The sequence below is a fragment of the Chaetodon trifascialis genome, chromosome 9 (genome assembly GCF_039877785.1).
Source record: "Chaetodon trifascialis isolate fChaTrf1 chromosome 9, fChaTrf1.hap1, whole genome shotgun sequence".
In the NCBI taxonomy this organism is placed as follows: Eukaryota; Metazoa; Chordata; class Actinopteri; order Chaetodontiformes; family Chaetodontidae; genus Chaetodon; species Chaetodon trifascialis.
In genome coordinates, this window is record NC_092064.1 from 21,005,764 (window position 1) to 21,023,432 (window position 17,669).

Sequence of the window (17,669 nt, forward strand, 5' to 3'; positions counted from 1 at the left end):
GTTGTGAAACATATATGGCAATACAACCATCTGGTATGTAATATGTTATAATTAAACTCTGTCATTCAGCAATAAACTTGCATTCTCACTTGAAATGTGTGTGTTGTTTTCTGAAAAAATTGTCAAGAAACAACTCAGGACCATGCTTTTTTTTTTTTAATGCTGGAATTATTTAAAACATGCTCTGATATAATTTGTAAAATAAGACAATAAACTGTTAAAAAGACAGGAAATGGTGACACTAAATTCAGACAAAATGTTAGATTAAAAATCTGTAAATACGTGACTCATGAGGTGAAGACTGTTCGAATCTATCTATGTTGCTATCTTAACTTTTTCCAAACCTCAGATGCCTTTTGTTTGATTTTTGTTCATTACATGTTTCTTGGTGTTCTTCTCTGGCTGAAACAATATGATGAAACACTTTGGAGCAAATATACAGAATGTTAGTCCAAAACTGGAGGCCAGGATGGCAAATATCTCCACAGCCACAGTAAATTTTCCTGGAGAGCTGACATACGCTGGGATAAAGGTGATCCACACTGCACAGAATATCAGCATGCTGAAGGTGATAAGCTTGGCTTCATTAAAATTATCAGGTAGTTTCCGAGCGAGGACAGCTAATAAAAAACAAAAGACAGCCAGTAGGCCTATGTACCCAAGCACAGCCCAGAAACCAATAGCTGAGCCTAATGCACACTCCAGGATGACTCTCTCCTTGTATGTGGTGAGGTTTTTCATTGGAAAAGGGGGACTAACAACCAACCAAATAATACATATTAAAACTTGAATACATGTGAAAGAAACTACAGTCATCCTTTGTTGTAGTGGACCAAACCATTTCATGACATTACTGCCTGGGAGTGTAGCTTTGAAGGCCATTAACACTACTATTGTTTTTCCTAGAACACAAGAGATGCAGAGCACGAAGGTGATCCCAAACGCTGTGTGGCGCAGCATGCAGGACCACTCAGAGGGTGCTCCAATGAAAGTTAATGAACATAAAAAACACAGAGTCAGGGAGAAGAGCAGCAGGAAGCTCAGCTCTGAGTTATTGGCTCTTACAATCGGGGATGACCTGTGACGAAAGAACACAGCTGCTGTTATAATGGCAAGACAGGCACCACCAACGGAGAATGCAGCCAGGATGATTCCTAGGACCTCATCAAAGGACAGAAACTCCACAGGCTTTGGGAAACAAGTGTCTTTCTCTGCATTAGGCCAGAACTCCCTGGGGCAAGGGAAACAATCAGGGGAATCTGGAAAAAAAAATTAAAAAGCATTTCAGCACTTATATATTTGATGACGTAGATATGCATTTCAAAGAAAAATAAATACCTGTAGAATTGCTAATCTCTCCCTCAGGACATGGTACACAATCATAACAGCAGATGGGTTTTCCTTTCTGCAGCACTTTACGAGTTCCTGGAGGACAGCTGTCACTGCACACTGACACAGGCACCTGGAACAGAGATACAGCCAAACTCTTATGATTAAATGAAAGTTTCACATTTTTTTCAAGTCTGCCTCAAAAAAATATTTGCATGCCAATGTGTGTATTGAAAGTGTTTTTGGTTATTGTAAGTGTAATAGCCGGGTTCAGGACCATGTATTTGTGTTGCATGCTATAGCGGTTTTATGTGAATTTAAAAAAGAAATAAACTACTAATTACCATAAATTCAGTTCATCTATTTATTTTATTGTATATTTCACATGGACAGCACACAATTAGAAGCAAGTATACTCGAGTTAGCTAGCAGCTAATTTGCATCTGTTGCCACTCATTTGTTGATCATCCACACCATGTATGGGTTGAGTGACACCATCTCCACCTCGTAAAAAATTGATGTGCACCCCTGAATATGTGTCAGATCCACAAGGAGCAATAAATAAAAAGATAAATACAAAAATAGAAATCACCAAAAAGAACAAAACTTTTCGTAATCAGTAATGTGTATGGTGGTCAAAAAACAAATTTTCTGTTGTTCCAAAGGAACAATGTGTAATTAACCAACTGCTGAGGGAGGAACTTTAGTTTAATTCAAACTGCATTCATATATGTTTTGTCACCACTACAGAAACCCTATGTAACTGTTAAAGTGTGATATGGTTGTCTGACATTGGCTGCTGTTAGTTATTGATTTGATTAAATAAACTGTGCATTGATCGCTCATGGTGGCTGATCAGGCTAATTATCAGCAACGGTCATATGCTTTAAAAAGTGCACTTTGTGTGCATGTTTTTAAACTATTTTCCGAATTAAACATGTTGTGCTTGATGGCGCTAATAATGACTCCTGGTTAAACTCAACTAAGCTCAGAACTCTTGCTGTTCTTGTTCTTATTAACTTCCCTTTTTACATTAACATTTACTCAAAAATGTGAATATTTCCCTGCTTAATATGAACTCTTTCTGTCAGCTGCTGTGTGTCTGCAGTGTATTGACTGGGTTCTCTCTCTCTCTCTGTCTCACACACACACACACACACACACACACACACACACACACACACACACACACACACACACACACACACACACACACACATTCTTGACATTATCACTAATCTTGCACCTCCACTTTTAACTATAATGAGGGGCCCATGTCCACGTCTCTTATATTGTAATTGTATTGGGAAAAGATCTCTTTACATCCACTGCTGACAGTGGGAGCAGGAACCAAAAAGACATATTGTACTCTTTGAGATCACTAAATTCGAAATTAAGATAAGTTACATGCTCCTTACTTCAGTGTAACCGTCCATCCAGGTGAGGTTCCTGTTGATACGGAACTTCTGGCCCACCGGCAGTGATGCATCATAATGCCCTACTGTCACCAACTCAATGGTGCCACTTTCAGTTTTTTGCCAGTTAACCAGTTCGTATTTGGCCACAGGATCCCCGTTGGCATCAAATGACACATCATAACCATTTTGAGAAAAACTGACTTTCTTCAGCTGAGCAAGAACCTGTGAGGATGAAGTCGAGTAAAAGAGTGAGAGAGAAAAAGGAAAACATGAAATTAAATGAATATTGCAGATCATAAAAAGAGCATTGGGTTGTTCACTTATTGACTTTCGCTGACCTGTTTGGACTCGATCCTGGTGAATTTGTCACACTGAGTTGTAGAATTTGTGTCTTGGCACACTGAATTATGAATGGCATGTGCTATTGCATAAACAGCCTTGTAGACCATGTTAGTGATTCGGAGCTGAGATGTGTCGGTGTACGGGCTCTGGAGAGTCTGAATGTCTTCAGTTCCATCACACAAATGTGTGTCATCCATGGCTTCACCTAAAAACACACAGAGAAGACAATGATATCACACTATTGTTGTTCATTGATTTTTATTTTTTAATGCTGCTCTTTCAGTTGGTGTCAGGCCCTTTTTTTCTGGCTTTATATATACAAATGCATGTGAACACTAATGAATCATCAGATGAGACACAATCATGAAAATATTTATGAAAAAATATACACAACTTTTCTTAATGTCTTTGTTCAATACTGTTAGATTCCCCTCTTGATAGAAATCTTAAAGCAGCTGCTGACTTTTTAACACACGAAGCTCCACTCAGACGGACAATCAGCAAAACAACACCAAGACGGAACTGTGAATATCAACTATGTAAAAAATCAGATCAACTTTCTCACTTTTTTCCAGTCTGCAGTTGAATGAATCCTCCCAGAACTCAGTCAGCACTGGAGAGGCAGCCACTTCAGAGGGAGAGAGATCCAGCAAGAAGTCTCTCAGACCTGGAATGACAGATTGCTGAATGGCAAATCCGATGGCTCCAGCACAGAAGGTGAACCTCAGTATGTCTGGATTGGTTACCCAGGACTCACTGCCTATCCACTGGCGAGGTGGAGAAGGTTCAAGTGACAGCTCCTTCAGCAGGATCTTGATGTCTCCAGATGCTACAAATGCCACAACAACCATAGCTGTCGACCTGGAAAAACACAAAAGTGCATTATATAAAACTAATCAAAATACAAAAAAAAAAAAAAGCCTCTTGTTTTATAACAATGTCAGTAACAAATATAAGAAAAAAAAAAAAATAAAGCAGATGCATTTTCAATCCACAACTAAGATAATAAAATAATCCTCATCTCAAAAAAACAGTTTTTGGGGTTTTGTGTGCAGAAAGTCAGTGTCAGCACAGAAGTCAAAAGCACAATCAGTGATGTAGAAACCTGCGGATAACATCAGCTACTCTCTGGATTTTGCTACGTGGATGGGCTCGATGAAAAGATTCAGAGTACTCCACACAGATCCCCTCCTTCTGCGCTGCTTCCAAGAAAGATTCCATGCCATTATTGCCATAGTCTGTATCGGACCGGATGGCACCTATCCAAGTCCAGCCAAAGTGTTTCACCAGTTTAGCCAGTGCGTCAGCCTGGAACTGGTCACTGGGGATTGTTCTGAAGAAACTCGGATACTGCTTCTTATCAGACAGGCATGCACAAGTGGCAAAGTGGCTCACCTAAAAAAAAAAAAAAACAGCAGTCTAAATCTTGAGTCAGAGATACAAAAGAGATCAGTAGTGGCCTGTATAACACATATTTTTCAAGAAATGAAAAATATTTACTTGAGGAATATTAAAGGGCCCAATGATGTGCGACATGCTGATGGATGGCGTGGACCCAGACTCACCAACGATAGCTATCACCATACCAGATTGTGAGCAGTTATCACCAGTGTCAAACACAGGGTCGAGGCCGTTTGAAAGCTGGAATGCTGCATGCGCCACCACAGGCACTGAGGCACATGAGTCATGGATCTGATAACCAAGTTTGATGCCCGGCAGCAGCTCCGTGCTGTTATTAATCTCCTCAATGGCAAAAATCATTGCGCGTGAGAAGCGCAGTTCACGGGAGTCAATGCTGCACACAGACACTCATATCAGTGTTTACATTAACAAATGATGAGGACAAGTCACAGTTTTACAGATAACAGAGATTTGCAATTCACAGTTATGGCAAATAACTGCTGCATTTTGGCTTTGAAACAATTCTACAGTTACATGACCAAAATTCAAACCAGGATCAGATAGGAGTCCAATATTTACAGTGATTTTAATGCATGGATTAACATTTGTCACTTACATTTAAGATTTAATTTGTTTAAAACCTGTAAAATATTTATAAAAGTAGTGTTACACACAGTTAAGTTAGGAAATAGAAAAAATACTTCCTTTTCAAAAAGCTCTACTATTTTTGTGAATTTAATTCCTGTAATTTATATGGCCAAATACCAATTTGGCACAGTTTTCAACACTGCACAAAATTCTTGCAACACAATCACAACACGTCATACAAATCAAAACATTTTTATGTCCACACAGTATTAACATCCTCTTATCCCCCAGTTCTCCCTCTTACTAACCTCCCTCTGCATCTTTGTGGCTCAGGCATGGTGGTGTAGTTGTGCTTCACTGTCTTCATGTAGTTGTGTATGGAGAAAACCCCCCCAATGTTGTAGTCACCATCCATTGAGAATGTAGGTAGACGAGTGGTACCTTGGAGCTTACATGTCACAGATGAGGCCTCACCACTGACCCCAGCACCAGTTCCATCTTCTGGAAGCCCAGCCCTTTGCTTCAGCCCATCCCCAGAACCATTCAAGGCAACAGGTGAGTTCAGCTCACCCGAACGCACAGACAAGATCAGGCCAATAAAGATAGTTGAGATCTCCATCCCTCAAGTGTCTGCATGTGGGTTTTCTCTGGTTTATATAGATTTAAAAAAAAAAACCTTTCCTCCTTCCATTATACGTCACCTTACTGCACATCAGAAAGAGTATGCCCTTACCCAATGATTTTAAGGAACTTCTGTCCTTTATGAGCTGCATAATAATAATGATAATAATAATCCCTAAAACCATCAAGGAAGTTATTCAAGGCCCATTATTAACAAAGGCTGCCTTTTTGTTCTGGCCTCAGAAACAGGAAAGAGGTTTGAGTCAGAGGACCTAAGCGACCGAGTAGGCACATATGTCTTAACCATGTCAGACAGATATGACAGGGCAAAGCCATTAAGTGATTCAACAACCAACAAATGAATTTTAAAATTAATTTTGTGGCCTCTCTCATTCTGCATCAAACTTGAAACCATTCAAAATTCTTAACATTTGAAATGCTATTTATGGAAGTATTTCTGTGCCATCTGAGTTTGAATATGAATTTCTAAGATTTAATTTTTTTCAGAATCAAAATCAGACTTCGAATTTTAAAAACCATCAAATTTCTAGCACTGTTTTTTTTTTTGCCTCTGAATTGTTTTTGTTTGAATTTTATTTTGTAAAAATAAATTCAGTTTTATTATTATTTATTTGCCATTTGTGTTAAAAATTAAAAATAAATTTTGTAATAGATATTACTCGACACGCACATTAACTGGATTTATTGAACAATATCTACAATGAACTTTTAATGAGGTGGCGTTCATGAAAGCTGCGTTAGTAACTAGCTAACGGTATGTGAGCTAGGCTATTTATTAGCGGTAAATGTGGTCTCCCTGGTGATGGGAGTCTGTTGAGTTGAGTCTGGTTCTTTTTACACTGAATTTTTTGACGTTGAATTTTTTTTACACTGAATTTTTTGATGTTGAATTTTTTTAGACTGATTTTTTTTGGTAGAAATTGAAATTTTTTTTACACTGAATTTTCAACAAAATAAATTTCAAACAAAAAACAAAAAATTCAGAGGCAAAAAAAAAATCAGTGCTAGAAATTTGATGGTTTTTTAAAATTCAAAGTCTGATTTTGATGCTGAAGAAATTCAACCTTAGAAATTCATATTCAAACTCAGATGGCACAGAAATACTTCCATAGCTATTTAGTAAATCAAAAAATGCATTCAAATGGCAGTGATTTCATTGAATTGTCAAGAAACAACTCAGTCCTGTGCATTTTTGTTATGAATTTTGACTTTATTAAGACCATGATCAAACAAAATTTGTAAAAACAACAATAAAATGTTCAAAGAGCATTCAAACATTATACTGAAATAAATAAAAAAAATCATTAAAAGAACTGAGAAATTGAAAATGTAAATATTGGAATCAACGAGATTTAGTTTTTTTTATTTATTAGTTTTGAATTTTGTTCATTAAATGTTTCAGCAATAAATTGCATTCTCACTTGAAATGTGTGTGTTGATTTCTGAAAAAATTGTCAGGAAACAACTCAGGACCATGCATTTTTGTTTTGAATGCCGGAATTACATAAAACATGCTCTGATATAATTTGTAAAATTAGACAATAAACTGTTAAAAAAGACAGGAAAGGGTGACACTAAATTCATACAAAATGTTCAATTAAAGATCTATAAATATTTGACTCATGAGGTGAAGAGTGTTTGAATGTGCACAGCACAAGATCTATGTTGCTATCTTAACTTTTTCCAAACCTCAGATGCCTTTTGTTTGATTTTTGTTCATTAAATGTTTCTTGGTGTTCTTCTCTGGCTGAAACAATATGATGAAACACTTTGGAGCAAATATACAGAATGTTAGTCCAAAACTTGAGGCCAGAATGGCAAATATCTCCACAGCCACAGTAAATTTCCCAGGAGAACTGACATACGCTGGGATAAAGGTGATCCACACTGCACAGAATATCAGCATGCTGAAGGTGATAAGCTTGGCTTCATTAAAATTATCAGGGAGTTTCCGAGCTAAGGCTGCTAACACCAAGCAAAAGACAGCCAGTAGGCCTATGTACCCAAGCACAGCCCAGAACCCAATATCTGAGCCTAATGCACACTCCAGGATGATTTTTTCCTTGTACGTGGTTAAGTTTTTCATTGGAAAAGGGGGACTAACAAACAACCAAATAATACATATTAAAACTTGAATAAATGTGAAAGAACCTACAGTCATCCTTTGTTGTGGAGGTCCAAACCATTGCATGACATTACTGCCTGGGAGTGTAGCTTTGAAGGCCATTAACACTACTATTGTTTTTCCTAGAACACAAGAGATGCAGAGGACGAAGGTGATCCCAAACGCTGTGTGGCGCAGCATGCAGGACCACTCAGAGGGTGCTCCAATGAAAGTCAATGAACATAAAAAACAAAGAGTCAGGGAGAAGAGCAGCAGGAAGCTCAGCTCTGAGTTATTGGCTCTTACAATCGGGGATGACCTGTGACAAAAGAATACAGCTGCTGTTATAATGGCAAGACAGGCACCACCAACGGAGAATGCAGCCAGGATGATTCCTAGGACCTCGTCAAAGGACAGAAACTCTACAGGCTTTGGGAAACAAGTGTCTTTCTCTGCATTAGGCCAGAACTCCTTGGGGCAAGGGAAACAATCAGGGGAATCTGGAAAACAAAACAAAACAAAACAAAACAACTAAAAGGGCCTTTAGTCATCATATATTTAACATTTTAGATGTCATTTACAATTTTTTGTAAGGTAAATGAATAAAAAAAATACCTGTAGCATTGCTAATCTCTCCCTCAGGACATGGTACACAATCATAACAGCAGATGGGTTTTCCTTTCTGCAGCACTTTACGAGTTCCTGGAGGGCAGCTGTCACTGCACACTGACACAGGCACCTGGAACACAGATGCAAACAAACTCCCACATATTCATATGTGCTCTGCAGCTTTTGTGAAGAACGAATAGGCTCACATTCATACATTTACATCATACAGTTCAAGTCTGTTGTAAATCACTACTCACATGCCAGTATGTGTACTGACAGTGTTGTTTGTCAATGTAATCATTCCTATTTATCGCAATGTGTTGATTGAAAGTCATTTCAATGTTCCTGCTGGGGGGACAAATTTGTCTGCAGATGCTTTCTGACCATCAGCTGAAGCTAAATTGACGTTGTCTTCTATACTTACAGTACATTGACTGGGCACCATTATTGCATGGAATTAGGGCTGTGAATTTATTCCACAACCCCCGATATTTTAATTGCATTACCAGTGGATCTCTTCACAGCCACTGTGGATGGGAGGAATAGGGACCAAAACACATATCCCACCATTTCAAATCATTAAATTTGGAATTAGAAAATGTTAAATTTTTGCTTTTGAGTTTCTTACTTCTTTGCCACCTTCCATCCAGGTGAGGTTCTTGTTGATACGGAACTCCTGGCCCACCGGCAGTGATGCATTGTAGAGCCCTACTGTCACCAACTCAATGCTGCCACTCTTAGTTTTTTGCCAGTTAACCAGCTCATATTTGGCCACAGGATCCCCGTTGGCATCAAATGACACATCATAACCATTCTGGGAAAAATTTACTTTTTTCAGCTGAGCAAGAACCTGTGAGGATGAGGTCAAGTAAAAGAGTGTGAGAGAAAAAGGAAAACATTAAATCAAATGAATATTGCATATAAAAAAGGTGCAATGGGGTGTTCACTTTTTCATTTTAATTGACCTGTCTGGACCTGCTGAATTTGTCACACTGAGTTGTAGAATTTGTTTCCTGACACACAGCATTATGAATGGCATGTGCTATTGCATAAACAGCCTTGTACACCATATTAGTGATTCGGAGCTGAGATGTGTCGGTGTACGGGCTCTGAAGGGTCTGTATGTCTTCATTTCCATCACACAAACTTGCATCTGTGGCTGCACCTAAAAACTCACAGAAACAGAGGAAGATGTCTTTAGCCTTGACAACATTACATTATTGTGCTATTTATTGTAGCTTTATTTAACCAAGCAAATATGTCTTGCAGAAACTGATGTATGTTGTTCAAATTCAGTCATCAGGCTTGTTTGTTTTACATTATATTGTATATTACTGTGTTGAGGACGTGTTTTGATCAAACAGCTGCTGTTTTAGATTGTGCTGATCGCTGTTTTTCTTTACCTTTGTGTTGCAACACATGTTAAAATAAAAGACTCATTAAATAATTACTCACATTTTTAAGGGGACAAAAATGTCCAGAACATTTTCATGAATCATTAACTTGCTTGACCAATTTTAGAGTTTCGCATCACTGATACTCTATTAAATACAACTTTTACTATTTATTTAGCTTGGTGGCATGGAGTTTGTGTATATGCTGTTTGCTTGTGTTCAGGACTTCAGTGTTGGTATTGTGAGACAAGTTCATTTGAAATCTTCTCCATGACAGGTTTGATGTTTAAGCAAATGTAGATTTTTTGAACAAAATATCAAAAACACAAGGACCCAAAATCAGATCAACTTTCTCACTTTTTTCCAGCCTGCAGTTGAATGAATCCTCCCAGAACTCAGTCAGCACTGGAGAGGCAGTCACTTCAGAGGGAGAGAGATCCAGCAAGAAGTCTCTCAGACCTGGGATGACAGATTGCTGAATGCCAAATCCGATGGCTCCAGCACAGAAACTGAACCTCAGCATGTCTGGATTGGTTACCCAAGACTCACTGCCTATCCACTGGCGAGGTGGAGAGGGTTCAAGCGACAGCTCCTCCAGCAGGATGCTCAGGTCTCCAGAGGCTGCAAATGCCACAATAACCATAGCTGTTGACCTGGAGAGACATTATAATGCATTATTTTATACCAGTCTAAAGATAAATATAAAATTTTTAAATGAGTATTAGACAGTGACACAAATTAACATAGTTGGTGCAAATTAACATTAACTTACTATTTTTGGTATATTAAATGAGAATTGCTCTAATTGGCAAATATTATACATTAGTGACTAACAATGTCAGTAACAAATATGAGAGAAATTATCCTGATTTAAAAATATACTTTTCCAATTCACCACTAAGACAATAAAACAGTCTTCATCATCTCATATTTGACTCATTAGTTTTTGGGGTTTTGTGTGCAGAAGGTCAGTGTCAGCACAGAGATCAAAAGCACAATCAATGATGTAGAAACCTGCGGATAACATCAGCTACTCTCTGGATCTTGCTACGTGGATGGGTCCGATAGAAAGATTCAGAGTACTCCACACAGATCCCCTCCTTCTGCGCTGCTTCAAGGAAAGACGCCATGCCATTATTGCCATAATCTGAGTCAGACCGAATGGCACCTATCCAAGTCCAGCCAAAGTGTTTCACCAGCTTGGCCAGCGCGTCAGCCTGGAACTGGTCACTGGGGATTGTTCTGAAGAAACTCGGATACTGCTTCTTATCAGACAGACATGCACAAGTGGCAAAGTGGCTCACCTAAAAAAAAAAACAGCAGCGTAAATCTTGAGTCAGAGAGACAAAAGAGATTAGTCGTGGCCTACATTACACACATACGTTGCCAGAAATTAAAAATATTTACTTGAGGAATATTAAAGGACCCAAGGATGCGTGACATGCTGATGGATTGCGTGGACCCAGACTCTCCAATGATTGCCATAACCACACCAGATTGTGAGCAGTTTTCACCAGTATGAAACACCGGGTCCACTCCATTTGAAAGCTGGAATGCCGCATGCACCGCCACGGGCACAGAGGCACATGAATCATACATCTGATAACCAAGCTTAATGCCTGGCAGCAGCTCTTTGCTGTTGTTAATCTCCTCAATGGCAAAGACCATTGCATGGGAGAGGCGCAGTTCACGGGGGTCTATGCTGCACAGAGGCACATATCACTGTTCAAATTTACATGTGAGGACATATCACAATTTGAACAGAAAATATACAATAAAGAAGAACTGCAATTCATAGTTATAGAATGAAATTGCAAGTTTCACTGCATCTGTTAAATCAAAGAATTGCCAAACCACAAAACTTCAAACACTCTAAGATTTACAGGAACTTGAATGCACCGAACAATAGTATAAGAAATATATAACTTCACTTTGTTCTTAAGCAGTTAAAAAATGATGATTGTACAAAACACTTTTTTTTCAGTTTCCAATACAACACAAAAGCTTACTAACAGTATTGTAAGTACTTCATAAGAATGAAAACAATTCTGTCCCCAACACAGTGTAATACTCTCTTATTCACCACTTCTCCCTCATACTAACCTCCCTGTGCACCTTATTGGCTCAGGCATGCTGGTGTAGTTATGCTTCACTATGTGTTTGTATCGGTGTATGGAGAAAACACCCCCAATGACATAGTCACCATCCATTGAGAATGCAGGAAGTCGAGTGGTACCCTGGAGCTTACATTTCACAGATGAGGCCTCAGTACTGACCCCACCAACAGTCCTATCCTCTGTAAGCCCAGCCCTTTGTTTCTGATATGAGTTCAGCTCACACAAACCCAGAGTCAAGATCAGGCCAGTAAAGAGAGTTGATATCTCCATCCCTCAAGTGCATGTGGGCATACTGCATGTCTGTTTTCACTGGTTTATATAGATTTTCAGACAAAAGCTTCCCTCCCTCTACTGCACGTCATCTTACTGCACATCAGAGAGGGAATGCCTTTATCTCATGGTCGTTGAGGAACACTTGTCCAATTACAACCCTTAAACCCTTTTTCTTTTGTAACTCGTATAAAAGTCACAAAAGCTTTGCACGCCTTTAATTATTATTATTATATTTGTGTTGTTTAATCCATGCCATTTTAAATACATTGAATATATATTGTGCAGTAAAATCTATGCTTATGATATTGATAAACTGTCATATGACTTCCCTTTTACAGAGGAATTTGTTATAGATATTTGCTGTGCTCATTAGGTAACCTTTGCCCAGCAAAACCTGGTCTTTATGGCAACGGTAGCTTCCCTGATGATTGGACTTGACAGGGATTTTGCTGACAAGCTTTATCAGACTCGTTTACTGACTCATGGTCTCACACAACAGATGCCCTCACTTTAGTCTCTGTAGCTGTCTACATGGGCTCAGTGCAGGCTCATGTTTGAGTTGTGTCTCTCATGCATAACCACCCAGTCTTTTGTTACCCCTGTCAATGAGGTTGATGAGGTAAAACATTAAAGGTATTGTTTTTGTGTAGTTTTCAAATAAGTTTATGTCAAAAAAGATTTGCAAATTATCTTATTCTTTGGTGATAATGCAGGGCAGGAGTTTCCTTACACTGTTGCAAAATGTTTATGGCAATATAACCATCTTTTAATTTGATTGTACTCACTAATCTGCCAAAACTCAGCTCCCTCATTATGTATCCCACATGCATTTTCACCATTAAAATTGGTTTTAAGTTATACGATTTTTTATTTTTTTTATTTTTTTTTTTTTTTCAAATACCAGTGATTTTATCAAAATGTTGAGATCAAACTCAGCACCATGCATTTTTGTCATGGATTTTAACTTTATTGACAATATGGTGAAAAGTAATTTGTAAAATAAGACAATAACAATAAAATGACATAAAAAAAATGACACTGAAATCTGGAAAATATGTCGTAAAAAGTAAATCAATGCAATGAGGACTGACTGACTAATTGACTGACTGAAAAGAATTCACTCTATGCTGTATGGTCATCTTAGCCATTTCTAAACCTTTGATGTCTTAGGGTTTATTTTTGTTCATTAAATGTTTCTTGGTGTTTTTCTCTGGCTGAAACAATATGATGAAACACTTTGGAGCAAATATACAGAATGTTAGTCCAAAACTGGAGGCCAGGATGGCAAATATCTCCACAGCCACAGTAAATTTCCCGGGAGAGCTGACATACGCTGGGATAAAAGTGATCCACACTGCACAGAATATCAGCATGCTGAAGGTGATAAGTTTGGCTTCATTAAAATTATCAGGTAGTTTCCGGGCGAGGACAGCTAACAAAAAACAAAAGACAGCCAGTAGGCCTATGTACCCAAGCACAGCCCAGAAACCAATAGCTGAGCCTAATGCACACTCCAGGATGATTCTCTCCTTGTATGTGGTGAGGTTTTTCATTGGAAAAGGGGGACTAACAACCAACCAAATAATACATATTAAAACTTGAATAAATGTGAAAGAAACTACAGTCATCCTTTGTTGTGGAGGTCCAAACCATTTCATGACATTACTGCCTGGGAGTGTAGCTTTGAAGGCCATTAACACTACTATTGTTTTTCCTAGAACACAAGAGATGCAGAGGACGAAAGTGATCCCAAACGCTGTGTGGCGCAGCATGCAGGACCACTCAGAGGGTGCTCCAATGAAAGTTAATGAACATAAAAAACAAAGAGTCAGGGAGAAGAGCAGCAGGAAGCTCAGCTCTGAGTTATTGGCTCTTACGATCGGGGATGACCTGTGACGAAAGAACACAGCTGCTGTTATAATGGTGAGACAGGCACCACCAACGGAGAATGCAGCCAGGATGATTCCTAGGACCTCGTTAAAGGACAGAAACTCCACAGGCTTTGGAAAACAAGTGTCCCTCTCTGCATTAGGCCAGAACCCCTTGGGGCAAGGGAAACAATCAGGGGAATCTGGGCAAAATGAATACAAAAAGGGCTTTTAGAACTCATATTTGACACTGGAGATGTGAATTACAAAAAAAAATAAAAATACCTGTAGCATTGCTAATCTCTCCCTCAGGACATGGTATACAGTCATAACAGCAGATGGGTTTTCCTTTCTGCAGCACTTTACGACTTCCTGGAGGACAGCTGTCACTGCACACTGATACAGGCACCTGGAACACAGATACAAACACACACAGGCGTGTTATTCACCTCTTAAGACACAAGGATAGGTTCATATTTTGGGTGTATTGAAAGTATTATTGGTCTTTGTAACAATTCTTTTTGTTCATACTGGCAAAGGTGCAGAGGTTTGAAGTTCAACTGAAGCTAAAATGAGGCTTCTTCAGTCCAAGTTAAAAAAGGTAAGTGATTATCTTCCACACTTTTTTAAACACAAATTCCTGCTTTTTGGTTTTATCCTACTATAATAGCTCAGTATGAAATTTTAGTATGTTAAATGATTGCTCCTTACTTCTTTGCCACCCTCTACCCATGTCAGGTTCCTGTTGATACGGAACTCCTGGCCCACCGGCAGTGATGCATCGTAGAGCCCTACTGTCACCAACTCAATGCTGCCACTCTCAGTTTTTTGCCAGTTAACCAGCTCATATTTGGCCACAGGATCCCCATTGGCATCGAATGACACATCATAACCATTTTGGGAAAAATTGACTTTCTTCAGCTGAGCAAGAACCTGTATGGATGAGGTCAAATAAGAGTGAGTTTAAAGAAATGACAACATGCAAAATTAACAGAATATTTCATATCATAAAAGGTACATTATAGTGAAAAGGAGGCATTGTCAGTGGACACTTACTCACACCGACTGACCTGTTTGGACTCTATCCTGGTGAATTTGTTACATTGAGTTGTAGAATTTGTTTCCTGACACACAGCATTATGAATGGCATGTGCTATTGCATAAACAGCCTTGTACACCATGTTAGTGATTCGGAGCTGAGATGTGTCGGTGTACGGGCTCTGAAGGGTCTGAATGTCTTCATTTCCATCACATAAACTCTCATCTGTGGCTGCACCTAAAAGCACACAGAGACAGAGGAAGGTTTTTCGAGCCTTGATGATGAAATTTTTTTTTGTGTGTTTATTATTATTAATATACAAAAAAAGAAGAAATAAATAAGACTATGACCTCTTAAAATCTTGAAAATATGTACCATTAAAAACATGTACTCGTAGAAATTTAAATCAACTAGGTGAAAACTGTTTTGAAGAGCCGAGATCAAAACTATTTGCTGCCATTATTTCCAAACCTGATTTTTGCTCATTAGATGTTTCTCGGTGTTCTTGCTGCTCCCTAGTCTAGTTTTTGCCTTTACGTATTCCAGTACAGGTTAACACAAATAAGCCATTAGACAATTAGTCACATTTTTAAAAGGCAAAAAATGTACACAACTTTTCCATGAATCACTAACTCACTTGACCTATTTCTGTGTGTTTAAAAACAATAAAGGAGAGTTAGTTATTAATACATGCTTGTAAATACTATTTTTTAGGTTTTGTATTTAGTCTGTGCTTGTGTTCAGGATTCAGCATTTGCATTTGTGAAATCACTGCAACCAAGTTCATGCAAAACTTCAAATCATCAAGTTAGATTACCTTATAATGTCCACCTCATTTCAATACATTCCCCTGTAAAAGAAATCTTAAAGCAGCTGTAGAACTGGTCCAGAAAAGTCCTATCAGAGAGACGATCAACCAAACAGCACAGTCACAAGGACCAAACTGAATGTAAACTATGTTAAAAATCACATCAACTTTCTCACTTTTTTTCAGTTTGCAGTTGAATGAATCCTCCCAGAACTCAGTCAGCACTGGAGAGGCAGTCACTTCAGAGGGAGAGAGATCCAGCAAGAAGTCTCTCAGACCTGGGATGACAGATTGCTGAATGCCAAATCCGATGGCTCCAGCACAGAAGCTGAACCTCAGCATGTCTGGGTCAGTTACCCAAGCCTCACTGCCAATCCACTGGCGAGGTGGAGAGGGCTCACGCGAAAGCTCCTCCAGCAGGATCCTCAGGTCTCCAGAGGCTGCAAATGCCACAATAACCATAGCTGTCGACCTGGAGAGACATTATAATGCATCACATTATACCAGTCTAAAGATAAAATTATAAAATCAGATAGTTAACACAAATTAGCATTAGAAATACAGGACATACACTTTTTCATCCATTAAATGTACAGTATTGATCTCATTGACCAATACTAGACATTACAGACTAACAATATCAGTAACAAATATGGGAGAAAACAGCATGATTAAAAAGATACATTTCCAATTTACTGCTAAGATAATAAAATAATCTTCCATCTTATATTTAACTGAACTGACCTAAGGTCAGTGTCATTACAAAGGACAAAAGGACAATCAGTGATGTAGAAACCTGCGGATAACATCAGCTACTCTCTGGATCCTGCTATGTGGGTGGGTCCGATAGAAAGATTCAGAGTACTCCACACAGATCCCCTCCTTCTGCGCTGCTTCCAAGAAAGATGCCATGCCATTATTGCCGTAGTCTGAATCAGACCGAACGGCACCTATCCAAGTCCAGCCAAAGTGTTTCACCAGTTTAGCCAGCGCGTCAGCCTGGAACTGGTCACTGGGAATTGTTCTGAAGAAACTCGGATACTGCTTCTTATCAGACAGGCATGCACAAGTGGCAAAGTGGCTCACCTAAAGAAAAAACAGCAATATAAATGCTGAGTCAAAGGAAAAAAGAGATCAGTAGTGGCCTATCTTAAACACATAGATTGGCAGAAATAAAAAAATATTTACTTGAGGAATTTGAAAGGATCCAATGATGCGTGACATACTAATAGATGGTGTGGACCCAGACTCACCGATGATAGCCATCACCTTACCAGATTGTGAGCATTTGTTGCCAGCGTGAAACACTGGGTCCACTCCATTTGAAAGCTGGAATGCTGCATGCACCGCCACGGGCACGGAGGCACATGAGTCGTGGATCTGATAACCAAGTTTGATGCCCGGCAGCAGCACCGTACTGTTATTAATCTCCTTAATGGCAAAAACCATTGCATGGGAAAGGCGCAGTTCGCGGGAGTCAATGCTGCACACAGACACTCATGTCACTTCTTTAAATGTACATATCATGAGGAAAGTTTTTACAGAAAATACCCATCTGCAATTCATAGTTATGGAAAAAATAACTGAAAGCTCCCTGCATCTGTTAACCATATCAAGAATTGCCATCGCGATAAAATTCAAAACATAGGGTTAGAAAACAGTCTAAAATTGTCAAGAATGTTAACTCATGGATTAATAATAGTCAGAAGAATATTTGTTTTTAAGCAGTTAATAAAA

At 38.8% G+C, this 17,669-nt stretch overlaps 3 protein-coding genes across 3 annotated transcripts; all 3 read right to left on the minus strand.

Moving 5' to 3' along the window:
• Positions 1–345: 345 nt before the first annotated feature.
• LOC139335910 (extracellular calcium-sensing receptor-like) lies at positions 346–5,526 on the minus strand. Its single transcript, XM_070969694.1, has 8 exons — positions 5,387–5,526; positions 4,590–4,884; positions 4,195–4,484; positions 3,655–3,950; positions 3,086–3,294; positions 2,748–2,969; positions 1,339–1,462; positions 346–1,259 (listed from the first exon to the last, which is right to left on the minus strand). Exons 1-8 carry the CDS (start codon positions 5,491–5,493, stop codon positions 346–348), a joined length of 2,457 nt encoding a protein of 818 aa, XP_070825795.1. The 5' UTR covers positions 5,494–5,526.
• A 1,884-nt stretch (positions 5,527–7,410) lies between these two features.
• LOC139335911 (extracellular calcium-sensing receptor-like) lies at positions 7,411–12,028 on the minus strand. The gene is made up of 8 exons (XM_070969695.1): positions 11,931–12,028; positions 11,235–11,529; positions 10,842–11,131; positions 10,185–10,480; positions 9,399–9,598; positions 9,062–9,283; positions 8,440–8,563; positions 7,411–8,324 (listed from the first exon to the last, which is right to left on the minus strand). Exons 1-8 carry the CDS (start codon positions 11,957–11,959, stop codon positions 7,411–7,413), a joined length of 2,370 nt encoding a protein of 789 aa, XP_070825796.1. The 5' UTR covers positions 11,960–12,028.
• A 1,083-nt stretch (positions 12,029–13,111) lies between these two features.
• Positions 13,112–17,381, minus strand: LOC139336431 (extracellular calcium-sensing receptor-like). Its single transcript, XM_070970548.1, has 7 exons — positions 17,121–17,381; positions 16,729–17,018; positions 16,109–16,404; positions 15,156–15,361; positions 14,797–15,018; positions 14,371–14,494; positions 13,112–14,288 (listed from the first exon to the last, which is right to left on the minus strand). The coding sequence occupies exons 1-7, from the start codon at positions 17,379–17,381 to the stop codon at positions 13,384–13,386; spliced, it is 2,304 nt and encodes a 767-aa protein (XP_070826649.1). The 3' UTR covers positions 13,112–13,383.
• Between the last annotated feature and the right edge of the window lie 288 nt (positions 17,382–17,669).

Bases quoted from the DNA above. Each gene is read 5' to 3' on its own strand.
- LOC139335910 (XM_070969694.1), bottom strand. From the start codon at position 5,493: ATGGATGGTGACTACAACATTGGGGGGGTTTTCTCCATACACAACTAC. The intron at 4,485-4,589 runs GTAAATATTTTT...TTTTTTTTTTAG, and splicing joins GGCCCTTTAATATTCCTCAA to GTGAGCCACTTTGCCACTTG. The intron at 1,260-1,338 runs GTATTTATTTTT...TTTTTTTTCCAG, and splicing joins AGAGATTAGCAATTCTACAG to ATTCCCCTGATTGTTTCCCT.
- LOC139335911 (XM_070969695.1), bottom strand. From the start codon at position 11,959: ATGCCTGAGCCAATAAGGTGCACAGGGAG. The intron at 11,530-11,930 runs GTTAGTATGAGG...GCCTCTGTGCAG, and splicing joins CCAATAAGGTGCACAGGGAG to CATAGACCCCCGTGAACTGC. The intron at 10,481-10,841 runs GTTTCTACATCA...ATGTCTCTCCAG, and splicing joins GTAGCTGATGTTATCCGCAG to GTCAACAGCTATGGTTATTG.
- LOC139336431 (XM_070970548.1), bottom strand. From the start codon at position 17,381: ATGGTTTTTGCCATTAAGGAGATTAATAACAGTACGGTGCTGCTGCCG. The intron at 15,362-16,108 runs GTGAGAAAGTTG...GTGTGCTTTTAG, and splicing joins CAACTGCAAACTGAAAAAAA to GTGCAGCCACAGATGAGAGT. The intron at 14,289-14,370 runs GTATTTTTATTT...CATTTTGCCCAG, and splicing joins AGAGATTAGCAATGCTACAG to ATTCCCCTGATTGTTTCCCT.